Below are 27,923 nucleotides of genomic sequence, written 5' to 3'. Positions count from 1 at the left end.
AAAAGGAGGCTCCTTATCACTCTCTGCAATTGCTGGAAAGGAGGGTGCAGCCAGGTGGGGATCGACATCTTCTCCCAGGCAACCAGTGACAAAACAAGAGGGGATAATCTCAAGCTGTGCCAGGGGAGGTTCAGTCTGGACATTAAGAAAAGTTTCTTCATAGAAGGGGCGATTAGACATTGGAATGGGCCCAAGGAGGTGGTGTAGTCACTGCCCTTGGAGGTGCTTAAGGAAAGACTGAATGCGGCACTTGGTGCCATGGTCTTCTTGATGTGGTGGTGTTCGGTCATAGGTTGGACTCGATGATCTCAGAGGTCTTTTCCAACCTAACTGATTCTGTGATTCTGTGAAACACGGGGCGGCAGGATACCGGAGGGGTCTGGCAGAGGGGAGGTGGGCAGCCTGGAGCAGCCGCCCGGGCTCCGCCAGAGCGGGGGCCGGGCGTGCCGGCGGGAGGGCCTTTCCACGGGCGGGACGGGGCGGGGAAAGCGGGGAGAGCGGGGCTCTCCCGGCCGCGCCGAGGCGGGAGCCGGCGGGGCACAGCGAGTCGTGAGGCTGCCGGGCCGGCAGCCATGTGGACATCGCTCGGAGCCCGCTCGGAGCCGGCCGGCCCCAGGGCAGCCAGCGGCCGCTTCTGGGCTGTCGTCCTGGGCACAGCGGCGGGGCTCTTCCTCCTCGGGTTCCTCATCGGTACAGTGCAGACTAACCCTCCTTCGCATCGGGGCTCGTCCAGCCGGGGGACGTGGCTCGGAGCCGGGCCGAGGAAGGGCCGGGGTGGGGGGAGAAGCGGGCGGGTTTCCAGCACCCGGGAATTTGTGCCAAGGGTGCCTGAGGTGAGTCCGTGCTCAGCCGGCCGATACCACCCTCCCTGCTTCCCTCCCTTCACACCGGGCAGGTACAGTCAGTGACCCTCTCTGGGATATCCAGCTCCTCCGCAGAAGAAGGGGTTTTTGTGTCTTTGCCTTGTTTTTCTATTTACTTTTTGTTAAAGTTAATAGAAATAAAATAATGCTGTGGGCAAAAGAAAGGGGCGCTGGGTTTGTGAGGAGGGGACAAAAGACATACCCCTCGACCCTGCTGCCTTGAAACAGCCTCAGCCCCAGCCAGAAAACCTGGGGCTGGCGGGGCACGGACAGTAGGGGAGAAATAGTCTTTAATTCAATGTCTCACCTACTCCTCGTCCCAAGCAGACAGGACTGAGGATTGCTGTCTCGAGAGATTCCCCCTCTCTACCTTTCTTTTGGTTCCACGTATGAATCAGGATGAGCTTAGGGGAGGAAGGAAAACAAAAGAGGCACTTGTATTTTGCAATGCCATTCGGTATGTACTTGGGATTGGTGCCATTGGGAAGTCCCGACTGAATTCCTCTCTCATGTAGAGCCTTTCACTGTGCCCGTGACCATTGCCTCATTGGTGCCAGCTTGTTACCCTCTTCAATCCACTGGTTCTCTCATTCCCACTACCCATGTAGCTGCTGCTGCGTAAGCTCTGAATGTGTCCAGTCTGACTTAAAAACAGATGTCAGGAACACTTCTCTTTCTAGCCAGGTGTTCCTCTCATCACTTACTCTGATAGTGCTTGCTCAGTAAGGGAATGATTCCAGAATAAGAGCCAGACAGACCAGAGAGTGAGAAAGGAGTTAAAAGACATCTGTTCCTTACAAAGTGTGCCTGTGTTTCTGTGCATTTTTGTAAAGCTGCTGCCTTATTATGGAGGTAACTATATGACTGACAGCATGATGTTCTGGCACTCAAGGAAGATAGATAAGTCTCCTTAGCATCTACAGGAAAATAACAGGTGAATAAATATATATAGAGAGAGTATATAAATATATAAGAATATAGTATTTTATATCACTCAACATCTACCTAGGCAAATAAGTTCTCTTACCATTTGTGGGATTAACACATTAGGTTATGGTTGCTTGTATGTGCTGAAATAAAAACAGTTGTAAATGTAAAACAGTGCAAACCTTGTGGGGAGACCAAAGAGAAGTGGTGTGTGTCATGAGAATATTGCTCTGATGTTTTTACTGTTGTATTTTTATGTGTTGTACAGGCTGGTTTGCAAAACCTACAGAAAAGAAGACATCTCTGAGTACTCATGAGGAGATGAGGACAGCATTCATGGCTGAGATGAAAGCTGAAAACATCAAACACTTTCTTTAGTAAGCAGTGTGTAGACTAATCAGTTCAGACAAGAAAAAAATAATCAAGTGGGAACCAGCCCAAGGATCACAGAATTGTAGAATGGGTTATGTTGGAAGGGACCTTAAAAATCCTCTAGTTTCAACACCCGTGCCATGGGCAGGCACACTTTCCACTAGACCATGTTGCTCAGAGCTCTCTCCAACCTAGCCTTGAACACTTGCAGGGATGGGGCATTCACAGCTTCTCTGGGCAACCTTTTCCAGTGCCTCACCATCCTCACAGTGAAGAACTTCTTCCTGATATCTAATCTAAACCTGCCCTCTGACAGTTTAAAGCCATTATCCCTTTTCCTATCACTACATGCCCTTGAAAAATGTCCCTCTCCAGCCTTCCTGTAAGCCCCCTTTAGGTATTGGAAGGTGCTGTAAGGTCTTGGAGCCTTCTCCAGGCTGAGTGGCCCCAGGTCTCTCAGCCTTTCTTCTCAGGAGAGATGCCCCAGCCCTCTGATCATTTTCATGGCCTCCTCTGGGACTTGTTCCATCAAGTCCTTGTCCTTATTAATGCTGGGCCTCAGAGCTGAGCACAGCACTGCAGGTGGGCTCTCATGAAGCAGAGTAGAGGGGCAGAATCACCTCTCTCAACTTGCTGGCCATGCTTCAAACAATTCAAAACAATGGAACATGACAATATAGATATTTTAAAGTCTATTAGAATTTAATGTAATAAATTTCTGTATTTTAGTAACTTAGAAGCTTTAACTGCAAGTACTTGATCTGTTTGTTTTAGGGATCTTATAAATGGATTATTTTTCTCTTAAGAGAATGTAGTATTTGTTAAAACTTGTACTTGATTTGTTTGTTTTAGGGATCTTGTAAATGGATTCTTTTTCTCTTAAGAGAGTGTAGTATTTGTTAAAACTTGTATTTACTCCAGTCAATAATAGACCACAAGTCATAGTTTATTGACAGGAATTTAGTTTCAGTGTAAAGAAAGAGCATCAGCTATTGTAGGAATAATCAACAAATTTGGATTTGCCTCATACTCCCAGTCTGATTACATAACATGGAGTTATGCAAAACTAAATTACTAAAAGACCATTTTCAGTTTATAAGATTGTGGCAATCCCACTGCTTTCATTCTAAGTGCATTTGCCATGAACTATTGCAAAAAAATTACCTGGAAAGTATGGTCTCTTTACTACATAGCAGTCATGTACTGGACTATAACATACACATTCAAAACCAAAGATTTAGGAGTTTTTAGAGTCTTAACCTGTGTTTTGGCTCCTGCAAAGTCGACTGTTGTTAAATAGCTCTGTGAAAAGACCTTCCTGCCCTCTAAACTCCCTGTCTGTACATAAACAGAAAACATTGTACCTCATTAACTGTCATGTGGCCAGACCTGCAGTGAAATAAGGCAGATGTTTAGTCACTCCTCAGAACTACCATTACAGGCAGTCAGATTAGAAGAGAAAATGAAGAAAAACACAATGTTCAGTTAAATGGGAATGTAATAGAGGAAAGTGTTATTGCACAAATCAGCTTTTAATGAAAATGTGATACTTAAACACTTACAGAAAACTTAAACTCATACAGAAAACAGCCATTCTCACTCACAATAACACATAAGTGTGGTCTTGGTTCAGTATATGTCATCCAGAAGACGATGCTGTCACTAAAACAGTGACTATTAGTACAGTATTAGATGTTGGCATGATCAGAGGAATGTGATTTTATACAGCAGCATTTGGCTGCCAAGGACTTTGTCTAGTTTGGAGAAAAGGAGGCTGAGGGACAACCTCATTGCTCCCTACAGCTTCCTAAGGAGGGGACATGGCAAGAGAGGTGCTCATTTTTTCTCCCTGGTATCCAGTGGTAGGATGCATAGGAATAGTTCAAAGCTGCACCAGAGAAGCTTCAGACTGGACATGAGGAAGCATTTCTTTACCAAGAGGGTGTTCAGACTGGAAACAGGCATTCTAGAGAGGTGGTCAATGGCCCAAGCCTGTCAGTGTTCAAGAGGCATTTGGACAATGCTCTTAAGAACATGTTTTAACTTGGTCAGCCCTGAATTGGTCAGGCAGTGGGGCTAGATGAATGTTGTAGATCCCTTACAACCTATACTATACTATACTATGTATAGTTCTTTCCAAGTGCTTTCTTTGATGGCTTTGGTCTTATTTGAACTCAAGAATTTAAGTTTTTCCTAATCTCACACCCCTTCGTAATCGAAGATACAATTTCCTTCATTAACACCAGCTGGTGCCACACATGCTGCTGTGGCATGTTTATGGCATGGTCATATGATAGAATGAGGACATCATGATGACAGCCTCATACAACTGAGGGTTTTTTCAGCTGGCTTCACCACTGGGCTTTCACAATGGTCTGGACAATTTTTTTTTTTTCAGACAATGGGCTGTTCACTATTTATGTTCTCTTTTGCTGTTTGTTATTCATGCTGGCATGACTTTTAAGTCACAAACTGTTGAGTTTTTCTTTTCCTTGTTTATGCAGTACTCAAAACTCACTCTCTTTTACTTACCAACAAGACACACTAGGAGTGAACCTTTAAATAAATCACTATTTGTGCCAAAATTAATTAAAATAGTGGGATCCAAGGAGAATATCTAGTTAATTGCAAGTAAGTATCAGAGTAATTATGCACTTTTCTAAATTGAATACACTAAGATAATTTTACTCAATTCTTTTATCATTTCACAGTGATAAAGTCTAATTGTGCATACGCCTACTGCTGCTAGCAAGACAAGCAGTAAAAAAAGGACAACACCCCGTAGCTGGTGTCATCACACCATTCTTGCTAAACCATGCTGCAAGGAAGATAAAAATACCTGTGCTAGATCAGGACAGCCTGAAACCCTTCACCTCAACAGAAAAACTCATTGATGCAGAGAAGTCTTGGTCCTTATTTAGCCTGAGTATATCTGATCATTTCTATGATGTTTATTTCCAGCTAGTCTAAGAGGAGTTCTGATTATGCCTGACCCTTCAATGCCTGACCCTGCTCATTTCTTCCTTTTCTCTAGCAATTTTACACAGCTCCCTCACCTAGCGGGAACAAACGAAAATATGCATCTGGCACAGCAAGTCCAAGCTGAGTGGAAGAAATTTGGTTTGGATTCAGTTCAGTTGGTTCATTATGATGTCTTGCTCTCTTACCCTAATGACACTAAGCCCAACTACATCTCAATAATCGATGAGCATGGCAATGAGGTACAAAATCCATAATTTTTCCAACCAGGGAACAAAATCACCTTCATACACCTGGGAAGGCTGTGAGGGAAAACTGTCCTCTGTTCACTTAATGGTTTTGGGCCTGATGCAAAGTTCATGGAAATCAGGGATTCCAGTTTGCTTTTATATTTTGCATCTTTGTTTCATAATATATGTGCTAAGAATACTAGTATTTACCCTGATTCATACAGCATCCTGACATGTGGATTAAAGGACAATTATGTAAGTGAATTACTCCACGTAATTCAATTGTTTGAAAATCACTCCATTATTTAGAAAGAGGAAAGAAACCATGGTCAGCACCATTCTTTGCACTGATTTGTTGTACAGTATTGATGATTCTGCTAAATTCAGTTTCTGGAAGATTAGAGTTTAGGCCTTGAGGTGTGCTATCACAGGGTTATGAGTTCATTACATGCTAGCTCTAGTGCATGTAGAAGCTTCAGGGATGAGCAGAATGCAAGCAGTTTTACCACTGTGATCTAACCTGCTTTTATCTGCTGTACTGAGACCACTTCAGGGAACCCTGTGTTCATTTATGCAGGATTCTCTGTGAAGAGTGGAGATGGGATTTGTGTTCACGCACTGAGCATGCCTACTGTAAAGGATGCCCAATGCTTGCTGAAGTTTTGGCCACTTCTTTTGTAGAATTCTAAAACTAGAGTCCTTTGGTTTGCAAAAGCTTGTGAAATGTGCTTGTGACCAGAATGTACTTATTTTCCATATTGCCTTGTTTACTTTATTCCTTTTCTCCTTTCCCATCAGATTTTCAACACATCATTGTCTGAGCCTCCTCCTCCAGGATATGAGGCTGTTAGAGATGTGGTGCCGCCCTACAGTGCCTTTTCAGCCCAAGGAATGCCTGAGGTAACGTAGTAGGAATTGAAGTAGTAACAGAAGTAGGAAAAGAAGCAGAGGCAGAAATAGAAATAACAGTAATAGAAAAGATGGAATACCACAGTGTACTGTAGCATAGCACAGAATATCAGAGAGCAATACAGAATAATGTGAAATTCCTTAGGCTTTAGTTCAAAACCCAACTTACCCCCAGCAGGAAAAGTGACCTAGCTCTGATATTCTTGGGATTATTGTGATGAAGCAATGTTCAAATTGAGCAGTCATACATATCTTTGATTTTTTTCTCTAGTTTGAGTCAGAACTGGATTTTATTTTTTCTTTTCCTTAAAAAATATGGCAATAAATCTTTAATACCAGCTGCTGTAAATTTCCCCAGACATTTCTGTAACTATGCACCATTGTTTCCCTTCTTGGTGGACAAATAGACTGTTACATTTACACAGCCAAATGAACAGTCTCACTTTTCAAAATGCTGCTTGCCCAAGGCTCACATTGACAGGTATAGCTGCACAGTGTAGAGTATGCTTGGAAAGCTATTGGTGGCGATGAAAGTGTTGCTGTGATCTGAATTTAATGCTAATCCTTCATGTCTTGTTATAAATATGGTACCAGCTGATGGACTTTCTTTGATAAAGCTAGCCTGTGAAACAGGAGTTTTCTGGTCTGTGATCATTAGTGGTTTCAATTAATGTTTTGTAAGATTAGAATTTCTTGGTGTTTTTCGCAATATCTTTCCTGTCTGTACGTAGAATAATTTAGGTTGGCAGAACCCTGTGAAGTCATCTGGTCCAGGCTCTGCTAATGCTTCTGTTCACACAGCTGAGTATTATATCAGTCATGTACTTTGTGAAGTTTGTTAATAAGCTGTTCAAGTCCAGAAAACAAAAGGTATACTGTATTCATTTGCCTCAGATACTCAAAAGAAAGCTGGAGAGCCAGGCAGAAAACCAGCTGAAGAACCGGTACAGAATCTGTACCCTGGGACATAAGAGTTTTGAGTGTTTCAAGAATTGCAGTGGGAATTTTGGAGCATAGTAAAATAAAATTCATGGGGTTTGACCTTTTATCATAATATATCGCCAAAGAAAGACAGAATAACATCACTGCTTTATTTGGTTTGTGGAGAGAGTAAGTGATGAGATGTGGGAAATAATGAAAACAAGTTTAAAAAGCTTTAGCGTCCTTCTTTAGGAATTTGTTTTATTTTAATTAAATATAAGAACCTTGTAACCAATGAAAACAATACCTAAAGACAGATTGTCTTCTCAAAATATGATGCTGATTTTCACCTTATTACAAAATAATAGCTTGACAAGACCTCCAGGTACTTAGCTAGGGCTATTAGCAATAGCATTCTCCAGTGAGCTGTTGTCTGCATCTGTACTGCAAACAGCACAGGAGGAGCATGTATAAAGCTCCTCAGCAGGAATACCCAATGGGGCCAAGGCTCTTCTGAGTCCTTGCAGGCCAAGAATTTTATGTTAAAAACCATTCTATTAAACAAGCTGTGAACTGCACTGCATAAAATACAAATGAAATTTACTGTGGTGTCTGTGTCCAACATACTTACAGCTATCCAAGACTGACTCCAGCTTAAGCAGACTACAAAGAGAAGCAAATGCTATCTGAGCACTTACTTTAAGTTTCTGATACAGAAGTCATATGTGAACATTCTCTGTTTTGCACAAAGTCTGGCAGCTTTGGATTGCAGGATTCACTAAAAGTCACTTGTCTACGTAATTGCTTTACAATCAAAGGATTCATACTGCAGCCAGTCTCAGAGATCATTGTTCCCAGGTTGTTATCCTACTAGATCACATCCTCCTTTCAACATGCTCTTTGACATTGTTTCAAATCCTGCCTCCTTCTCTCAGGGTGAGTTGGTGTATGTGAATTATGGCCGCACCGAGGACTTCTTTACGTTAGAACGTGTAATGGGAATTAACTGTACAGGAAAGATTGTTATTGCCAGATATGGGAAGATCTTCAGAGGAAATAAGGTAATCCCTGTGTATAAAAATGTTACTGCCCTTCTCAGTGTTATTCCCACTTCAACTGTTCTGCTCTTCAGCATTTTCAAGAGACTGAAACACTTCCCTAAGCTGTTCTGGAGATTAGAGAGTAACTGAGTTTTCATAGACCCTGCGTTCAAAGATGATTTTTTAGTAGAGCTTGTCAAATGTACATTTCATAAATATGTAATACATTTCTAGGATAAAAGTAAATCAGTTGGAAAATGTTCCATATTTTAATATTCACTTGCATTCTATAAATTGTTCCAAAATATCACTAATAGAGTGTCATACACTTAATTCTGAGCTAGACCATTCTTCCCTATTGGTTCAGCTGTTCTTTACCAGGTCAATGTTGTGTTTCTTTATAATGGTTCTGTACACCAGACAGAGACTATAACTATATGGAGGTTATTTTAAATTCTGTATTTGTTTATTCAACGTCCCCGTCATATAAATTTATTTTTAAACTACAGTTTTAGGCAGATTTCCATGACCTAACAGGAAAGGACATAATCCTGTACATACTTCAGGCATACACTCAAGTTGTTTCTCAACAGAGATGTAAGAAGACAGTCTATTTTAAGTGTGTTTGGCTCTTGTACAACAACTAGTTTGACCCTAATTTAAGCAGGTCTGTGATTTGTATTTGTCAGTCACCTAAGGGGGTATCAAGCATGGAATTCACTGGAATGCCAATTCTTATTATATGCTGTTGATTAATCTTGTGTGAAGCTTTTAAATAGATAACTCACTGGTTTACAAATATATCATTTTCACCAGTGAAAAGTGGTATATAACTCATATTCTGGGTCAGATAATATTTTCACTTAATTGTTTACCACTCCAAAAGATACTATCTGAATGGAAAAGACTTAAAAATTGACAAAGGTTTTATTGTCTGTGAATATTTTCTTAAAATGAAACACCAATACTTTAGAGTTGCTACTATCTAGAGAGGCAGTTTTCCTGTGATTTGGAAATTATATGCCCTTGTTGACACAAAGGGATATCTTAATTCTTACAGTAGTATTTCTAATGACTGCTTATATACTGAAGAATTTGGTAGCCTGTATAAAATCTGGAGGACTGTACAGAAAGTTTTTCAACTTCCTAATGGTGTGCAAAAATAGGATGGAGGATGAAGACAAGTACTGCATTTCCTTTAAAAAAAAAAAAAAAAAAAAGAAAAGGAAAAAAAGCTATGATATTTCTGAGTTAAAGTACCCAAATTTAAAACTGTTGAGGATTAGTTGTCACTCAGTCACTATCCATCACTTTCATATCTAGTAGCAAACCAGATTGGGATGTCAGAATGACATATATTGTACAATAATAAAGTCACACATGAACACTTTTAAAACAGCATCCAGGTCAGTCCTTCTGCCACAATAAGCCTAAAATATGGGCTCTCTGCAGTTAATCTTGTTCACAAAGAAAGAAACAGCCAAAGGCAGTTTCAAGCTCTCCAATCTTCCTGCGTAGTCTGAACCCTGAGATACATTCAGGAGTCATTTAGGTAAATAAGGTAAGTACAAGACAGCCTGAAAGATACTGTTGCATTAATGTGATACAGTTTTTTCTGTTCATAGTGTGTACATTTCCATAGTCAGCTGATTGTATTGATCTGGATGACTGAATGAAAACTCAGGTTATGCAGCAATACTGTGGAGGATGTTTTCCATGCCGCTGTTGTTATCTCCCAACTAAAAGTCAAAGCAACAGCAGACCTTTGACTTTCATATGAAACCTGATATCTGCATATATATTTTTCAGGAAATTATGAGACAGTTATGGGCTCCTTACTTATCCCAAGCACTGTAAAAGACCCTGAGAAAAAAATCATTGTAATTTATACTTTCTTTTGCCCCTTGGACTCTGGGGTCAAGCTATAAAGGACTGGATAGAGACAGGAGATGTACTTTGCAGGTGAAGAATGCTGAATTGGTGGGTGCCAAGGGAATTATTCTGTACTCTGACCCTGCTGACTACTGCGCACCTGGAGTAGATCCTTATCCAAATGGCTGGAACCTTCCAGGTGGAGGAGCCCAGCGTGGGAATGTATTAAACCTGAATGGGGCAGGGGACCCTCTGACACCAGGTTATCCTGCAAAAGGTGAGTGACTCTAGAGAAGGCATTCTCTGAGGGTCTGGTATCAGGAAAGGGCAGGGGGTGGGGATGTTTTCTCCCTTGTAACAACACACTTTTTTCTTAGTCTTTGTTGCTAAAAGAGGCAGCTTCAGGTTTCACTGCAGTGGGCCACTTCTGTAAACGGTGCATGAGAGAAAGCGAGGGGATATTAGGGGGAGCCCTAGAGTGCTGATCTGTATTCACCACCTTCACCTTAGCCTTCCTCAGCTGCTTGAGCTGTGCCTAAGCTGTTTCATTTAGCAACTGAACCAGATAATTTTGACTGAAATTCATTAAGAACTATCTATGCCAGCACTTGGGCCAGCATATCTGAGAGAGGCAGTCACCTCAAGAAAAGTAGTCCCTAAGTGAGGGGCAGTGTTGCCTCTAGGCAGCAGAACTTGAGCTGGAAGGAGATACATGTTCAAAACAGCAGCATGCCAGAACAGACCAGGAAGAAAATTTCTGGTTCCTCATGCTAGAGTCAGTGGTCTCACAGACGAATCCCTATCTCTCACACAAAGGGTCCCTGTAAATGTTGTATTAAGGAGGAAACTCTTCCATATACGCTTTTGTCCACATCATGAAGAGTAAGATTCTTATTTGTTTAAAAAAAATTATTTGTATTTGAGCTTTGTCAGAACAAAATCTAGATTTTGTTTTGTACACAAAAACAACAATCCAGAATATTCAGCAGTCCAGTGTATAAGATTTTATCTGCATCTCTTTCTCAACTGACAAATTTTTTTTAGTTCCCAGCTGAATGTTCCAAGCATCAGACTATGGGCTCCCTCTTTGTTCTAGTTCTTTCTGTGTAGCTTAGTCTGAACTTCTTTGTCAAGAAGAGAAATATTTCTACGTAAAAGTATTTCAACACAAAAAAGGAACAAATAATTTTAAAATTTCCAGCCATCTTTAAATGCATGACTGTAGACACTATAGGAGAACCTTCATTAGTGTCTCTCTGAAAACACATTGATAAAGCACAAAGAATAAGATCACTGGGAAGATGTCAGCTCAGCTTCCAGGAAAATGAAATGATTATTCCTGACTCCAGTGTTAGGACTGTGCTATGAATGGTGCAGCTTCCTTCTGAGACTTGTAAATATACAAATATCTGTTGTTTGCTTTCAGAATACACATACCGATTAGACAAAGCCAGCGGTGTAGGGCTCCCAAAAATTCCGGTTCATCCTATTGGCTATCATGATGCAGAGTTATTACTGCGGTAAGTGCATGGGGGGCATGAGGAATTTTTAGCAGATTGCTTTTTTGGAAGTTATGGGAGTATTTGAAAAGAGAGTAAAAAGACTTTTGTACTGTGCTTCTCCTGTAGCCGTTGAAATAATATGTTTGTTCCTCATTAGGAGGTAAGTGTGGTACCTATTGTTACATACCAGGTATGTTCAGAGTTGAAAGGATTATTTGTAATACATCTTGGTCAGTCAAGTATATTGGAATTACTAAGTGCCTCTCAGTGTGAATAAAAGCAAACATTTTTGCTTATCATGCCATTGAGGCTGGCATGATACCTGTCATGTAAAAAAGACCACAGATGAAGTCATTCATTTGTCCTGGGAAACAGTTGCCATGAATGTTTGATGAGACAATATCTGTCCTGTTCGCTGTTAAAGGAAGGTGTATTCTCTCTCTTTATGTTGTTTAAATATGAAATGATGCTAGTGAGGCCACTGAGGAAACTGGGAGTGTGACAGGGGATTGAATAGACAGCTACATGTAAGTAAGTGTGCTTGCTAAACATGCAAGTGGCATGGAGGCAGGCTACCAGCTTGCCAGTGGACAGCAGTCAAATTCATAATGGTTTTAACAAGCCAAATAAGTTCTCTAAAAAAAACCTATGATGTGATTGAGTTGACATACATGTATCATTCCCCTAAAAAATGTAGTAGAAATCATCTGTATCAAATGTAGAGATGCAGAGCAGGAAATGCCAGGGTTGGCAACAGTATGATGGATAAGTGTTTAGGGCAGTAAATGAACTTAACCCTGGTAAGTGTTTGTATAGGAATTTTATGCCTAAATCACATGAGCTATCATTCTGCTCTGTCGGATGCCTCTATTTGAATACTAAGTCATAAAAAACAAAATCTGTTGGTCCTCTATGCAAATTTCCCTTACAGTGTTGAAGCTATTTATTTTCATGTGAGGCAGGATTTTACTGTCTTTGCTGTTTTTGCATACCTGATGTTCATTAACACTGTTCTACTGTTTTTCCTATTTCCTCCCAAACTTTTATGGACTAATACATCTACAAATTGTCTTTTGTTTAAAACTTTATAGTCATCACTGTTACCAGGATAACTGTGATGTCTATAAAGGTATAGGTTAAAAACCTCTTTTATCCACTGCCTATTAGTAGTGATAGAGCAGATTTATGTATAAATAAGATGTAGCCAGACATTTCTGTTTAATAAGTGGTAAATAATACTAGAACTTGATTTTAATAATTATAAATGAAACCTAAATCCTTTAAAAATACTGGGTCATTGTTTTCACTTTTGTCTTGAGAAGTCATAGCTTCTTGTTATTGCTGCTATCACATTTTTATATAAAAAATTTAGTAAGGGCCTGAAGACTTGTTGAAGTGTTCTGTGGAATAAAGCTTGACTGAGTATTCATTTAAAGTAGAAGACATGCTTTCATTTACAATAAATGTTTTTTCTTCCTGAGAGCCAGAAAATCCAGCATACCTTCTTTGTATCTCAGAAGTTCATGTCAAAAATACAAATCCTTCAGGGGAATAAGTCTGGGTGATTGCAATCCACTGAATTACTGCATTTCCAGTTGTCTTAACAGGAAAAACATATCACTTTTGACAATGGAACAAGAAAGGGTGACTTGGACTGATCATGTTTCTCCACTTTAGCCATCTTTGACACCCATCGACTGTCTATGCTATGAGATTAAACAGTGTGCAGGGACAGGCACCAGAAAACAATTGCCTGTGCTGTTGAAGAGTTGGAATAGGCCAAATTGCTCTCTGCTAATTCAAATGCAAATGCAATCCAAGGCAGTAGAATGTTCCAGGGACCATTTAGAAGAGGCAGTTTATATGCAAGACCTTTTGAGGCCACCACTGTTTCCCAGGGTAGCTGTAGGCCATTCCAAGCTAATCGCTATGCTCAGGATTATTGCTTTGTGTTAGTTTACTAGTATTAGTGTACCTAAAACTCCAGACTATTCTCCTGCCAAAGCTTGTAGTATAAATTGTCTAAAACAAAGACCAGCACTGGTTTGTGTGTGCATGGGACCTAGCAAAGTGTGGTTTCTGGTTCCTCATTTGAGTTTGGTGCTGTTCTAAGGTGTCTGTAGCTAATAATGATTTCTTTTTTTTCCATAACAGTAATATGGGAGGAGAGGCACCACCTCATAGTAGCTGGAAAGGAAGTTTGAATGTATCTTACAACGTTGGTCCTGGTTTCGCAGGAAATTGTTCTACAAGGTCAGTTTTGTTTCCTAAGGAGAGTGTGCTTGGGATAGAGGAAAAAAAGGTAGAGCAATAAAATTTGACCAAAGATAGAGTAGCTGGCTTTATTTACATAACTCCTTTAATTTTGGCTATTTCCTTGGCTCAGATACGCTCAGTGCAAAGAATTAGTACACTATGTCTTGATTTTATGGATATGACCTACTTCTTTAGTTTCCAGCTAGTCCTGAACCAGTTTCATTTGACAAGAATCTAGCCTTTGAAAAACTATTTGTTGAGAGTGAATTAGTGATTTTTTTTTTTAATTTTTGTTGTCCTTTTTAAATTCATGTGAGTCTAGCTTCTTGTCTTAGCTATTGACTTATATAAAGCAATATTAAACTGCTTTATATAAGCAGTTTTTCCAGTCATCAGGTTTTCCAGAAAAAGAGCTTAAACTACAATGTCAATTTATTGCTTCAGATTGTTTTTAAACTGAATTAGTAATTACAGTTTAGGACTAAAGTCTATGTGTTTCAATGTTGTCTGAGTGCAATGTACTGACTTCATATGAACTGTTTAACTTCATATTCAATTGTTCATACTTTTTGAACTTTGTATGAACCCTTGGGGCTGAGTTGTTACACCTTCAGCTGTGGCACAGATAAACAACTCTTGATGTTATAGAAAAAATCTCTTGATGCACCTCAGGTTGTCTGATTTTCTGCTGCCTGAGATGCTGCAGTAGTATTGATTGTGCTGGAGTGTTCTTGTTTTGGCTGGGGTAGAGTTTATTTTCTTCACTGGTGGCTGGTATGAGCCTGTTTTTCGTTGGTCATGAACACAGGGTTGATAATACAGAAATGTTTTTGTTATTGCTGAGCAGGGCTTACACAGAGCCAAGGCCTTTTCTGCTTTTTGTGCTGCCACACTGGCAAGGATGTTGGGGGTGGCTGGGAGGAGACACAGCCAGGAGAAGCTACCCCAACTGCCCAAAGGGATGTTCCAGACCATATGACATCATGCTCACTGCATAAAGTGGGGGAAAGAAGGAGGAAAGGGAGACATCTGGAGCGATGGTGTTTGTCTTCCCAAGTAACCATTATACATGATGGGGTTCTGCTCTTTTAGAGATGGCTGAACACCGGCCTGGTCATGGGAAACAGTGAATTAGTTCCCTGTTTTGGTCTGCTTGTGTGCATGGCTTTTGCTTTATGTATAAAATTGTCTTTATCTCAACCCATGAGTTTTCTACCTTTTACCCTTCTGATTCTCTCGCTGCTGGTGAGGGGGTGAGCAAGTGGCTGTGTGGGGCTTGGATGCTGGCTGGGGTGAAACCGGGACATGGAGTCAGTTCTGATTTGCACCAAACTGGAGAAAATTAGAACTATTTACCTTTTTAACATTAGATGCTTTCCATTTTTCTTGCACTGTTTAAAAAGTAGCTGCTAGCAAAAGATCTTTGGAGTTCTGATCCCGTTATCTATATAAATATTGTTGACATCAGAAATATTACATAGCTGTCGTGGGCTAAATGCTATTCTCATTTGCACAAGTATGAATCCAGAAAAAACTACACTGTAATATTTTCAGATTTACTTTGGTTTAATAGGAGATAAATTTGGTCAAAATGCTTTCCTTATCATTTATTTTGTACACTTTTGAAAGGCGTCAAGATGTTTGATTATCTAATCTGGTGGATTTTCTCTTTGTATTTTCTTCCCAATACACTAGAAAGGTGAAAATGCACATTCATAACAACAATGAAGTAAGAAGGATTTACAATGTGATTGGTACCATCAGAGGCATGGTGGAACCAGGTAAAACCATTTGCCTTCAGCATAATGTGAGTGAGCAGTGACCTTCATGGTTAGAAGGGGGACATGAGGAATATAGTTTTCTCTGAAATACTGCACTGCATGATCTTTGGTGTTGAAATATTTATTGCACTGGCTTTCATATGGTTCAGGGTATGTCAGTACTTTCACTGTAAATGCTAATTTTCAAAGGGGAGTCATAACCAAGATGGAAATACTTGTCTTCAGGCAAGTAACTTTGCAATTGAAAGAATATTCTTAAGTGGATATTCTTCCTTAATAAACATGGCAATGGATTTTGCATTCCATTGGAAGACACTAGATCCACCACAATTGACTTTTTGTCTGTCTTACAGTCTCTTGTAACCAGTGTGATTTTATACTCCAAAAAACCAGATATATAGACACCCCTATGAATGATGATAACAACTTTTATCTTCTAACTGCAGCACTTTCCTTTTGCCTAAACCACAACTATTAACCATATTATAGTAGAACAGAGACCTAGTCTGAATTTTATCTCAATAATCATATCTCTGCCATGATTTGGACAACACTTTTTGTGATTGATTATATAGATCCAGAGAGAAATACTGCATTCAGCACACCCTAATGTTGTGAATTTGTGTGCTGTACAGATACAATTAGTGTGTCAGCTTCTCCGTGAAACATACTATTGTGAAGTATGGAAAGATGCTTGTATCTTTAGAGTAAACCTGTAGTATGTTTAATAATAGAAGTAACAATACAGAGTTTGAGGTTTTAAGTCGTGTGGGATCCAGTTATTGGGTTTGACAAATTCTTCAGCACTGACCGAAAATACAGAGAAATGTCTTCAGAAATTTAAAACGTTTTTTACCTTTCTATCCTGTATTTTATAAACTTTTAATCTCTGTTGCCTGATACATACGTGGAAAATTAGAAATTACTTGAAGTTAACATCTCTATGTCAGGAAAAAGTTTTCCTAAGTAAACCTCCAAAATTAATTTCTCTAGACAGGTATGTCATCCTGGGAGGCCACCGTGACTCATGGGTATTTGGTGGCATTGATCCTCAGAGTGGGGCAGCTGTGGTTCACGAGATTGTGAGGAGCTTTGGAAAACAGAAAGAGAAAGGTAATGTAATGAAAGAATAAAGCACATCAAAGTAGCTGCTCTCAGCTGTGCCCATTGATTTCTGTGAGATTTAAATATATGCTTGAAATTAAAAATGTGTTATTTCATTGATGTCTTGAATAAACACACTGCTGTGCACCTTGGTACATGTGAAGTACTTCTGCTCAAGAGATAGTACACCTAGAGGGAAACAAAATACACAATGGGGGATGCTGAAATAAACACAGCATTTAGGTACAATTGACTACTGTGTATTTGAGGCTGGTCAGACTGGATATGTCAGTGGTGTTATAAAGGTGACACGGTGGTAGACTGATAAAGGCTTCATCAGGGCAACACTGAGAGCCTTTTCAGCACTTGACTGTTGCTGGGAGGCATATTCAAGAATAAGTGAAGGATGTCAGTGTAATGCAGAAAATGAGCTGTGCAAACGTAGTAGGAGGTAGTGGTTAAAAATACCTCATGCCTAGTTGCATTAGAATAGGAACAAATGTCAACTGCACCAAGTTTCTGTTCCTGTCAGAGCAAATGCTGTCTCCCTATCTGACATTTAATGGAGAGAAGCTCTGACATAAATACTGTGCTAGAGAAGTGTTCTTTGCCTGCCTATTACACATAAAACCTATTGACATTTAGTGTTATTTCCATTTCCTCCTGGTAACTGAATATCAGGGGAAGCTGTCTCTGGAATGCAAATGGGAAAAAAATTAGAAGTTAAAAAAGAAAGGGAGTAAAAGATGAAAAAGTTCCTGTAGCTTCAAAGAAAACTTTGGGCTGAGACACAGCAGAAGGACAATAGAGCCTGTTCCATTTGGCCTGGGTTTAAATTGAATGGAGGACTTCAAGTGAAGATTTTTCTTTTGAAGGTGATCTGTCAAAGTTACAGGGAATCTCTTAGGTTTTGAAATCTGTCATTTGAAAGACAGGTCAAAGAATTTCTGTAGTAGATATGAAAATATGCCACTTTTCAGTCAGAGTAGACACTGGTATACTAAATAGAACCGACCAATAGGATTAGAAAAGCCTTCTTTCAAGAATTTGTGCACAGCACATTATTTTTCCTTGATCAGTTTTAGATTCTAGAAAATTTTCTTGCATTTAAAGGTCAGAGATGCAAAGGAATACATTATTTGGCACAATATTGAAGTAGAGGTGAGATTGCCACAACAACAAATCATTTCTTAAATTTCTTAAGTTACTGAAGTTGATGCTAAAGTTCCTTATAAATATCTCATTCCCCACAGATCATGGTAAAAGATGAGCCCCCCAAAAATGCCATATGTTTTCACATTAGTCATGTAACAAGCATCCTTTATTTTTGTAATACAATTTTCATGGTCTCTCACTGCAGGATGGAGACCAAGGAGAACAGTGATATTTGCAAGCTGGGATGCAGAGGAATTTGGCTTGTTAGGATCAACAGAGTGGGCTGAGGTAAACCAATAGTGTTCAAAAAGAAATTTCCATGGTAGCTGCTCTTTGAGAAATCTGCACTAGAAAGCAGCACTTCTTCCCTCCCTCCCCCTCTTTTCCTCACACACCACATTCTCTCTCTCCCTTGAGTTTCCTTTTGAACTACCAAGAATCTCTAGCTCCTTGCAGTATATCTTTGAAACATCTGTTTCTTTCGTGAATGGGAAAGTAGTTCTGAGGGAAAAAAAGTTTATCAGCATTTTCTTCCTTTTTCTCTTTCTCACAGGAAAATGCCAAAGTATTGCAAGCACGGGGAGTGGCTTATATCAATGCAGATTCTTCCGTCGAAGGTACATGGATTTGACTTGTGTTTTACAGGAATAGTGATGGTATGACTGGGAGGGATTTTGGCTGGGAGATTTATAAGACCTTAAGTGTGATAATTTTTGTTGCATTAATTCTGAAATGGATATGGGAAGAAACTGTGACCTGGAATCATAAAGTATCCTTCAGATATTCCTGTTGTGTCAGGGAAAAAGTCCTTTACAGTAGCTACACTATTTGGGAGGTCATAGGAGAGGCAGGAAGTGTTATGCCATGAGTTCTGTGGCTTTAGAGTCAGCTTTTTCTCTTATAACATGCATAATAATCATGGGGCATAAGAAAAGCTCTTAAGACTTGCTTCAAAAGTTGGGCTGTAATTTATCCCAGCCAACAGAAATGCACTGAGAAGATCACAGGAAGGCTCTTGTCAGCTTGCTTCTCATAAAGAGTGTAGCTCCTTAATCCCTTTCTTTTTACTAAACAATGGCATGAAATTTCAGCTGAGGGAACTTCCTTCTTCAAATAAATAGCTTTTCATGTTTTTTCAGGAAACTACACACTGAGAGTGGATTGCACACCACTGATGTACAGTCTGGTGTACAGTCTGACTAAAAAGGTAATATCACTTGAAACTTTTAGCCAGTATGTTCAGTGCTCACTTACTTGATGGGGTTCTGTCTGTAAACTATGGTGTGAGATCTTTATTTTCTGACTGCAGTATCCCTTTTAGGTCAATAGCTAAGGAACTGGAGTTTTTTCCCAGGAGGGATAAGGGGATTCCAAGCTTATACCTTTAAATTATTAGCTATTCAGGATTAGGGGATTTTTCCACTCCTCCTGTGAAAGCATTACTTCTAAGAACAAAAGAATAAGGGAATGCTGTGAACTAGAGGACAGAAACAAGCACAAACCTGGCTGCCCAGATCAACTACTAGAATGCCCATGGTGGTGGGAGACTCTGACTCCCTTTAGGCAGGGGAAGAAAGTAGGGTGGCTACCATGTTGCTTTTGTGTGATGTGACAGGTTTGGTCAATGTGCTCAGCTTCAGTGTACCCTGTTAGTAATTCATTGTCTCTGACCATGATGCTCTCACACATTCGTGTGGAACACGAAATTAAGAGGTAGGGACCTTTCTCAGGAAATAGCCACAACATCCTAGATGTAAGATGTTCCTTGCTCTGGGAGTGGGTCTTAGAGGCTGGCATTTTATTTCTGAGGTTTTTTTTTCTGTTCAACTGTATCAAACAATGAACATTTAATTAGTTTTTGTGTATGTTTTAGATGCCAACGTAATGTATATTCAACTACTGTGTATATTCTGTGATCTGCTTTATGTATTCAGTCATCTGTCTTTTCTAGGCTTGATAATTTATTATCTCTTGGAGGCTGGCATTAGACTGGTGCAAAAGTAAAGGAAAAGTAGTAAATCAATATAAAAATTTTCTGGCAATTAAAAGACAGCAAATAAAATGTAACTCTGTTAAAAGTAGGTACCCAGATAAAGATATTTCTGTCCTGAACTCCAGAAGAGTTGATCACCTGCAGTTCCCATGGTAACCTGTGCTAAGTGAAGGTGTTCAGAACTGTCAGGAAATCAGGTCAGCAGAGCCTCAGTTTGGACACCAAAGAGCTGTCATTAAAATGTTGACCTAAATACCAGTAAAAATGCTTGTGTAACCCTTCTTCGAGCTGGGAAGCAAAGGCTGATGAATGCATGTAACCACAGCTTGTTGGTGGCTGATGGCTGAAGAGAATGCTGATCACGAAGCATGTCCCATGTGGTCCCATCCAAAGTTAATCTGTGGTTAAAAGTCTTCATGGTGATAATTCTGTTCTATGAACAAGTTCCTTCATGGACAAAACCCCAAATAAATCAGTTTTAATTTGATTCCTATTGTGGAGTAATTCTTAGATAGAAGATAGGTATATTAATAATAGAATGTATATTAATAATCTTTAATAGATTCAAAATAGTAAAACCTCAGCAGTCCATCAATATAAAGGTGAAAAAACATCCACAGTGTTTAAGCTGCTCAGTTACCTGCAAATTAGCCAGTGATAGGAATGAACTTTAGAATGATCATGATTTGTATGCCCCTCTAGCAGCTATGATGCAATAAACACCAGGTACTGTGCACTTAGCCCTTCTAAGGTGCTTCTGCATCCATAAACATATTTTTTGTGAATTGAAACAAGGTAGAAACAGTCCTGGATTTAAGTAAGACAAAATTGAAATTTCCTGCCAAAGGAAAGCAGACTGTTTTGGTTTTGTTAAGAGGTTTCTCTGCTGAATATTTAAATTAAATGGCTGAAAATCTCATAAAGAAATATCAGAATGTAAATATTGACTTGAAATGTTTTGCTTTCCTTGTGTTTTCTTCCCTCTAAAGTTACCTACTTTTTAGCAAATAAACTATTTTTCTGGAAAATGCTATGCATTTGAAGTGTTAAAATGGAAATGCAGAAAGGTTGAGGGACTTAAGATGATTTGCTCATTGCCCTAAGCCATAGGCTTGGTGTGATAACAGGTTGCTTGGTAACATTTAAAATTTTACTTTTTGTCTTTTTCTAGATACCAAGTCCTGATGAAGGGTTTGAAGGAAAATCTCTTTATGAGAGCTGGTATAAAAAAAATCCATCAAGTGAATATAAAGAGGTCCCCAGGTCAGTGAAAAAAGGAAACAAATTATATACCAAACATTATTATAACTTGTGGATTGTGGGTTTTAAAGAAATACTCCTATGAAATGCTGAGTGCTGAAAAGAAATGGTATGATTCTCAGCTGGTATAAATTTCAGAGTTGCAATGATTGCAGCTGATACCCTATTGTAACACAGTTTTGTGAACATGCCTTTGTAGATGAACAGGAGGCTTTATATATGAAAGTTTATAGAGATTTAGACAAATAATGGTAGTATGCACAAGCCAGTGGCAGGTGCACAAGATGTTAACTCAACAGCTTTCCTTTGCACTTTTTTCCTGTCTCCTGGAAGGCCTCTGAGTTCAGGTGGCTGGGGAGCAAACCAGGCAGGATTTTGCAAAATTGTCCTTCAAATTTACCAGGGTGTTTCTACAGAATCTCAAAAACTGATATTATTCCATGAAGCCATGCTGGTACTGCTGTGATTTCTCTGAGTTGAGAGCTTGGGATAGTGGAAGTTCAGCAGAAGGAAGGTCATTGGTTCTTGTCAGTGATAAACGACAGTGAGGTGAATTCTCCTCCTGAGAACTGGGTGTCTCTGGCCTGGAGAAAGGAGACTGCCCCTCTGAGAATGCAACTGATGAGGTGCAGGTAATGTAGGAGTCAGAGGCAGTTCATGGTGTATTGACTAAAAAGAGCACACTAGGAAAAGACTGTGTAGTGACTGACTGCTGAATAAATAACTGCCATGGTATACTTGAAAGCAAACTAAAATTATACTTTAAGTATTGTCACTCAAGACATTTTCCTCTTTCTTTAAAGAATAAATAAACTGGGTTCTGGCAATGACTTTGAAGCCTTTTTTCAACGTCTTGGCATCGCTTCAGGCAGAGCACGTTACAGTAAAAATTGGGTAAGTCTGTGTCTTTGGAGTTTGGTTTCCCTTGTAACTGCCTGAATAACATCACCTGTAAAGGACCCTTTTAGACTTCCAGCTTTTTAGGATAGTTCAGTTCAGTGTGTCAGAGTGGTGTTAATTACTACAATTGTATGTGCTACCTCAACACAAATATGTAATAAATAAGAATGATTAACTTGGTGTTAATCAGATAAAAGGACTTTCGCTCAGGACTAATGAATGTGCTCAAAATTATCTATGGTTGATGAAGGCTTCTGAGTAGCTTATGGTGACTTTTGAATGATTTGTAACACTTTACAAAGCTTTGAGTTCAAAATGGTTTGTATTTTATTGAAAATATGGGTTGGGCTCTGGAGCTTATTGTGAGAAGAGATTAACTGAGAAATGTTCAAGGAGCAAACTATTCAGTGCGGTCATTTCCTCTGAAAAGGAAGAAATATCCAAAGACACAAATGATCGTTGAATCCAGCAAGAGAGGAAGTGCAATCTCACCTGGATTTAGCCAACTGAGAGTTACGTGTCTGTGCTTAGCTACCTTCTTTGGGCTGTGTATGTGGTCAGTGGAGAGAGATTTCTCCAAATGACCATTCATCTCATCATAGGTTAATGTCTAAGAGAACCACGACTGACCAGTTTTTCTCCTTCGACTGTCTATAGTGACTACATAGGATTAGTATGACCTGAACACATAAACTTTACTGTGCCTTGAATCCCACAGCAAAGGTTTTCAAGCCACACTGAAATATTCATAGCTGAAGAATGGTTTTGTTTTGGTTTGGTTTCTTCTGTTCCAGAACGTAGAAAAATACAGCAGCTATCCAGTTTACCACAGTGTCTATGAAACCTATGAAATTGTGGAACAGTTTTATGATCCCACTTTCAAGAATCATCTGACAGTAGCTCAGGTACGGGGAGGGCTAGTGTTCGAATTGGCCGACTCTGTTGTGCTTCCTTTTGACTGTAGAGATTATGCCTCAGCTGTGAGCAGCTATGCTCACATCATCTATAATTTGTCAAGGAATCATGAAGAGGAGCTGGCAACATACAATGTATCCTTTGGTACGTACAGTCTTTCATCACATCCTTCCTCTGTTAATGCTAACAGTGCCTTATATTAATGGATGTCTTAGTCACAACCTGGTATTTACCTGGTGCTGTATGAACACCATATGTATGTAAATAAAACAAGAGCAACACCCTCCATTAATTTGAGATGGGAATTATTTGGTCACTAGAATGCCTACGTAGGGACTATGCCACCACTAAATAGAGCTAACACTGATAGTTGCATGTGTTTTGACCTGCGTGTGATTTGCCAGTGTTGACAACAATATATCATTGCCATGTTTCCTTAAAAAAAAAAATCACACAGCTTTGCAGCTTATAGTGTTGGGTAATTCTGTGCCTGAGAAGCGTTTTTTTAATTAGCAACATTAGAGAGTATTCAGTTTAGGATTTGGCTGCTAATGACCAAGATCAGGTACACGTGCATGCGTGTGGACACACACGCATGTTCTCAGTCTTTCTCAAAACTGTGTGGAGGGATGTAACAGTAACACACAGGTTGCTGGGATTTATAAAATCTACACAGTCTGGTTCTCATTCCATGATCCAGTTTTTGATATTTCTGTATATTCTTCAAGTAGCAAATAGTAAACAATATTCACAAAAATACTTATTTCTATTGTTTCTAAGAGAGGTTTTCACACAGAATTACATATTTTTAATGTAGGAATATGGGGTCACCTTCTTTTCCTTCAGTGAGACTCCTTAAGTGAGACTTTTAACAGTTCATGATCATAATCACAGTGGAAGATAAAGCTTTAATTGAAGAATTTGATTTGTTAAATGATATCTTCAGAATCTGAAGTTAAATGCTTTCTTCCTGCTCCCTCCAGATGCTCTGTTTTCAGCTGTGAAGAATTTTACAGAACTTGCTGCTAGCTTTCATGAGAGACTGCAACAAATAGATGCCAACAAGTAAGTTTAACTCATTTTTTCTTCCAGTCAAATACTCCATGTAGCTCTCTGTGCTCAAGAGGGCTTAGTCTTGACTTGGTGCCACTTAATTGAAAAAAAGAAAAAAAATGAAGCTGCAGTTGTGGCAAGCGTTTTGATGAGCTTTCAAGAAATTCTATGCACCACCTATGCCAAAAGGCCTAGTTTGCACCTGACTTAATTCTTAATATATTCTTTGTAGGCCATGCCCAGAACGACAAGCCAAACTTCCTTTTGTATATACATATATGTATGTTCCATTTCTTGGGAAGAATCTAATTTAGCCATATGCCTACCCTTAGGGAACACTAACTGAGAATAAAAGCCATCTTTTTAATGGCAGGAACTTTCAGATAAAGGAGATAACAGTAACCTCTTATGCAAAAGACAACATTTATGACGTATGACATGTATGTGACATTTTCAAAATGGCTTTATTGATGGATGGCCAAAATCTATGCTTTAATTCAACCAACCAGTTTCAGTTTCTGCTTGCACCACTGTAAACTTGAAGCAATTTCCTTAGTGATAGTAGAATTAATCCAGGTTTACTGTGATATAAATTTTAACATTTTTTATTGTTGAATGCCTTTGAAGGTCTACAAGTTACTTTGGATGTAAACCACCAAGCCCACATATACTCTGTATAACCTTCTTCACAGTTCTTTTATTTGTTAAGCATCGACAGTATGCTCAGGGCTATTCAAAGCGCACAGACACAGATGGTCTATGCTCTAGGGAATTTAAAATCTACCATCAGAAAAACTCAATCTCAGATGGCTCAAAAGATGATTGTACCATCACAGGGTTCCTTTTTCTGAGATGTTGTGATTTTACATAAAAAGAAATGCAACTTTATTGAAGTAGTTTGTGGCTGGCTAGCTTTGTGGAAAAGAGGTTCCTTAGAAAACTGTTGTAAAAAAGAAGAGAATGCTCTGCCTAAGCATCCTCATGAAAAGGAAATAAAAGAATAAGAGGCAACATGAGACAAAATACCTGAAATGCTGTCTTCTTCAACACTATCACTTGGCCTTTAAAAACAGCTTTAAGAGACTTTCCAGTTACGAACCAGACTCTGTCACAGGATAGATCAGCATAATTCTGTTGTGCAGGTTGGCTGACACAGGCTATCTTTTGTGGGCTACACTTAAAGTTCAACATCACAGATCTGCTGTCCTTCATAAATACCAATGTGTATGCCAGAATAAGAGTAGGTCAAACACACTGTAGTTAATGTATTCAACATATTGCCTTTTTTTTTTTTTTTAGCCTGCTTGCTGTCAGATCACTAAATGATCAGCTCATGTTTCTAGAAAGGGCTTTCATCGACCCTCTTGGATTACCTGGCAGGCCATTCTATAGGTGAGAAAGGCTTACTTTTCTCATGGAGTATGCTATGAGAATTCCTTTAAGATTTACAGGTCTCTAAATGGAGTTACAATGATTTTATTCACCACACTAAAAGTAGATGAGACAGGAGGAATAAGACTGAAAAGAGGAAACGACATTGGGGGAAACTTCAGTGTGACACACTCTACAGAATGAGGAAGAGTCTTGTAGGAAGCCCATTCAGATAATTCCTCTTGGTTTCATGTGACTTCTAAACAGATGTAAAAGTTTTGCCCTGGAGTCATTTTAAGTAATTTTTGTTGTAGGGACTTCAGGAAGTTGTTCTTATTATTTGAAAGTGAAATAGAGTATAATTGAAGTACCTACAATTTAAATAATTTTAAGAGCACAGTCATGGTAGCAAATGTAGTGTGGAGAGCAGTACTGAAACAGCTGGGAAGGAATTCAGTGGTCCTCTCATCCAGTTCAAGAAGTAAATCTTATTTAAGAGGCAGTGAATTAAGTCTAGCTTTTTGGTCCTTTTACCAGTCTGCATAATTAAGAACAGTAATCTCTCCACTAAAAACTAACTGCAGAAGGAGAAATTAAGATCTACAATCTTTGTACCTCTCATAGCTCATGGTTAAAAATCTACTGAGAACAGAGTCTCTTGTTAAAAGTCTTTCCTACCTCAAAGCCTGCCTGTATCTGATGGAGACTCTGTATAGCTCTGAGAAAAAAAGTTGGCTTTTTAAAAATCTTTTAATTTCATCTAAGTTGAGGGAAAGGAAAATACTTTAGTTAACTTTATCTCAAGTAGCTAAAAGGCTGTGGAATTCATATGGCTTAATGTAGCTTATGTTATTTTCTTGCTTCATGGACTTTAGCTACTATTGCTGCAATAATCTTATTTATTTACATCTTCAGTGTCAAGAGTTTACAGCTGGTATAGAAACAGACTAGTTTTATCCATAAAATAGTATGTTTTATTTTCCTAATGCATAATACTGTTATTTTTTTTCCCTCAACTTCCCCACAGACATGTTATCTTTGCTCCAAGCAGCCACAACAAATATGCAGGAGAATCCTTCCCAGGAATCTATGATGCCATGTTTGATATTGAAAGCAAAGCTGATCAACATGAAGCCTGGGAAGAAGTGAAGAGGCAGATTTCCATTGCAGCCTTCACTGTGCAGGCAGCAGCAGAAACACTGAAAGAAGTAGCATAAATATGAATAATACAGTTGTCAATGAACACTAAATGTGACAGTTTGCAGAAGCCTTAAAAGTAGAGCATTTGAAAACACTAGGAGGATTATGACAAAGAATAAAAAATCAAAAAAGTCTTGGTCTTTGCAAATAATATACCCAAGTGGAATGCATTTAGTAATGTTAACAAGGTAATGTACTCCATTCTGAGAGCTCAGGATTTAGATGTCTTCTGAAGTGAGAGTGAAAATGTTTCAGGTTTTCTCTCAGCTTTGTATTTTAATAGTTGCTAACCACTGGATTTATTTTCAGAATTCTGAATTTTTCTAGCTTGATTATTATAGTGAGCTTCATAGCTCTTCAGGAAAAAAGAACTCATTTCATGTTTCTATCAGTTACTAATTTTGTTGTTGCCTTTTTGTTATTTACCCTGGGATTGCATAATTATACTTCAAGACAGACCTTTCAGCCCTCCTTTTACACAAAGATTCATGGATGGAGATGGGAAAACTGTCACATACCATGTGCGGGATGTATAATAATCATAACAAGTTTTGGGCAGCCAGCCCAGAATACTCATCCATGACATTCTTTTCCTCACATGCTGAACCTTGCAGCTGTTTGCAAATAAATTTAAGCAAGAAGCTTTTAGTCACTGGAATTAAAACAAGGCAGTACATCTTGTCAGACATATAGTCATCTCACAAAATGTCTTTCGAGATGAAGACCCTATTGTTACTCTTTTACCCAAAATCCACCCGTGCTATGCCTTGCCCATATAAAGGTGTTTTTAATATGAAGACAGAAGCAAAGAAAATTCATCATGTCCTTAGTTTGAAAGGATATCAAATTATTACCATTTTTGTAGAGTCTGTATGTCAGGTTATCATGTGCTGCTTACTCTTATGATGGACCGTGGGACATCCAAGATCAGACAGAGAAGACTCAGAAAATCAGATCCCTTCATCTGACATTTTGCCACTGGAGGATTACTAACCTCTTGCAGAGCTAATATTTTGTGTGATTTGATGTGCCATGCTAGCTGAGGACTCTACCATGTCTTAAAAAAACCATGATCTGATGGTTTTCAGTATAATGGTAGATTATTTTATTTTCCATGAGGCTTCATTTATTCATAAATATTTCTATACTTCACATTAAAACCTTTTAGACAAGTTATTACAATTAAGTCATTATCTTGCTTAACTGTTGGTCTTTCTGATAAAATAATCTAGTTTGCCAGATAATGGGAAATGCTCTTATAGTTATTGCCCAGTTATTTTCACATTTTTTATTAAACTGATAGGAGTAAAACCATAGAGA

The 27,923-nt window shown here is 39.0% G+C and overlaps 1 protein-coding gene and 1 long non-coding RNA gene across 3 annotated transcripts in view; both read left to right on the top strand.

The window, feature by feature from the left end:
• The window catches only part of LOC121662649, a 787,841-nt gene that overhangs the window by 545,373 nt on the left and 214,545 nt on the right, over nucleotides 1–27,923 (top strand). The gene's annotated exons all lie outside the window — the stretch shown is intronic.
• LOC121662645 (putative N-acetylated-alpha-linked acidic dipeptidase) lies at nucleotides 505–27,785 on the top strand. Of its 2 annotated transcripts, XM_042024027.1 has the most exons (19): nucleotides 505–690; nucleotides 2,059–2,167; nucleotides 5,197–5,383; nucleotides 6,170–6,271; nucleotides 8,137–8,262; nucleotides 10,204–10,390; nucleotides 11,540–11,633; nucleotides 13,770–13,868; nucleotides 15,567–15,652; nucleotides 16,646–16,765; nucleotides 18,117–18,199; nucleotides 18,465–18,528; nucleotides 19,051–19,118; nucleotides 21,076–21,167; nucleotides 21,968–22,058; nucleotides 22,859–23,123; nucleotides 23,963–24,044; nucleotides 25,332–25,424; nucleotides 26,431–27,785. In XM_042024027.1, exons 1-19 carry the CDS (start codon nucleotides 573–575, stop codon nucleotides 26,618–26,620), a joined length of 2,256 nt encoding a protein of 751 aa, XP_041879961.1. In that variant the 5' UTR covers nucleotides 505–572; the 3' UTR covers nucleotides 26,621–27,785. The 2 variants fall into 2 exon arrangements, 1 of the variants encoding a protein (XP_041879961.1); XR_006015361.1 differs by lacking the exon at nucleotides 26,431–27,785 and having other exon boundaries at nucleotides 22,859–22,969; nucleotides 25,332–25,420.

The sequence above is a fragment of the Corvus kubaryi genome, unplaced genomic scaffold (genome assembly GCF_017639235.1).
Source record: "Corvus kubaryi isolate FWS band 111438036 unplaced genomic scaffold, C.kubaryi_AGA036_p1.0 37260, whole genome shotgun sequence".
Taxonomy (NCBI): Eukaryota; Metazoa; Chordata; class Aves; order Passeriformes; family Corvidae; genus Corvus; species Corvus kubaryi.
Note: the sequence above shows the minus strand (reverse complement) of the source record. Positions and strands in the feature narration are given on the sequence as shown.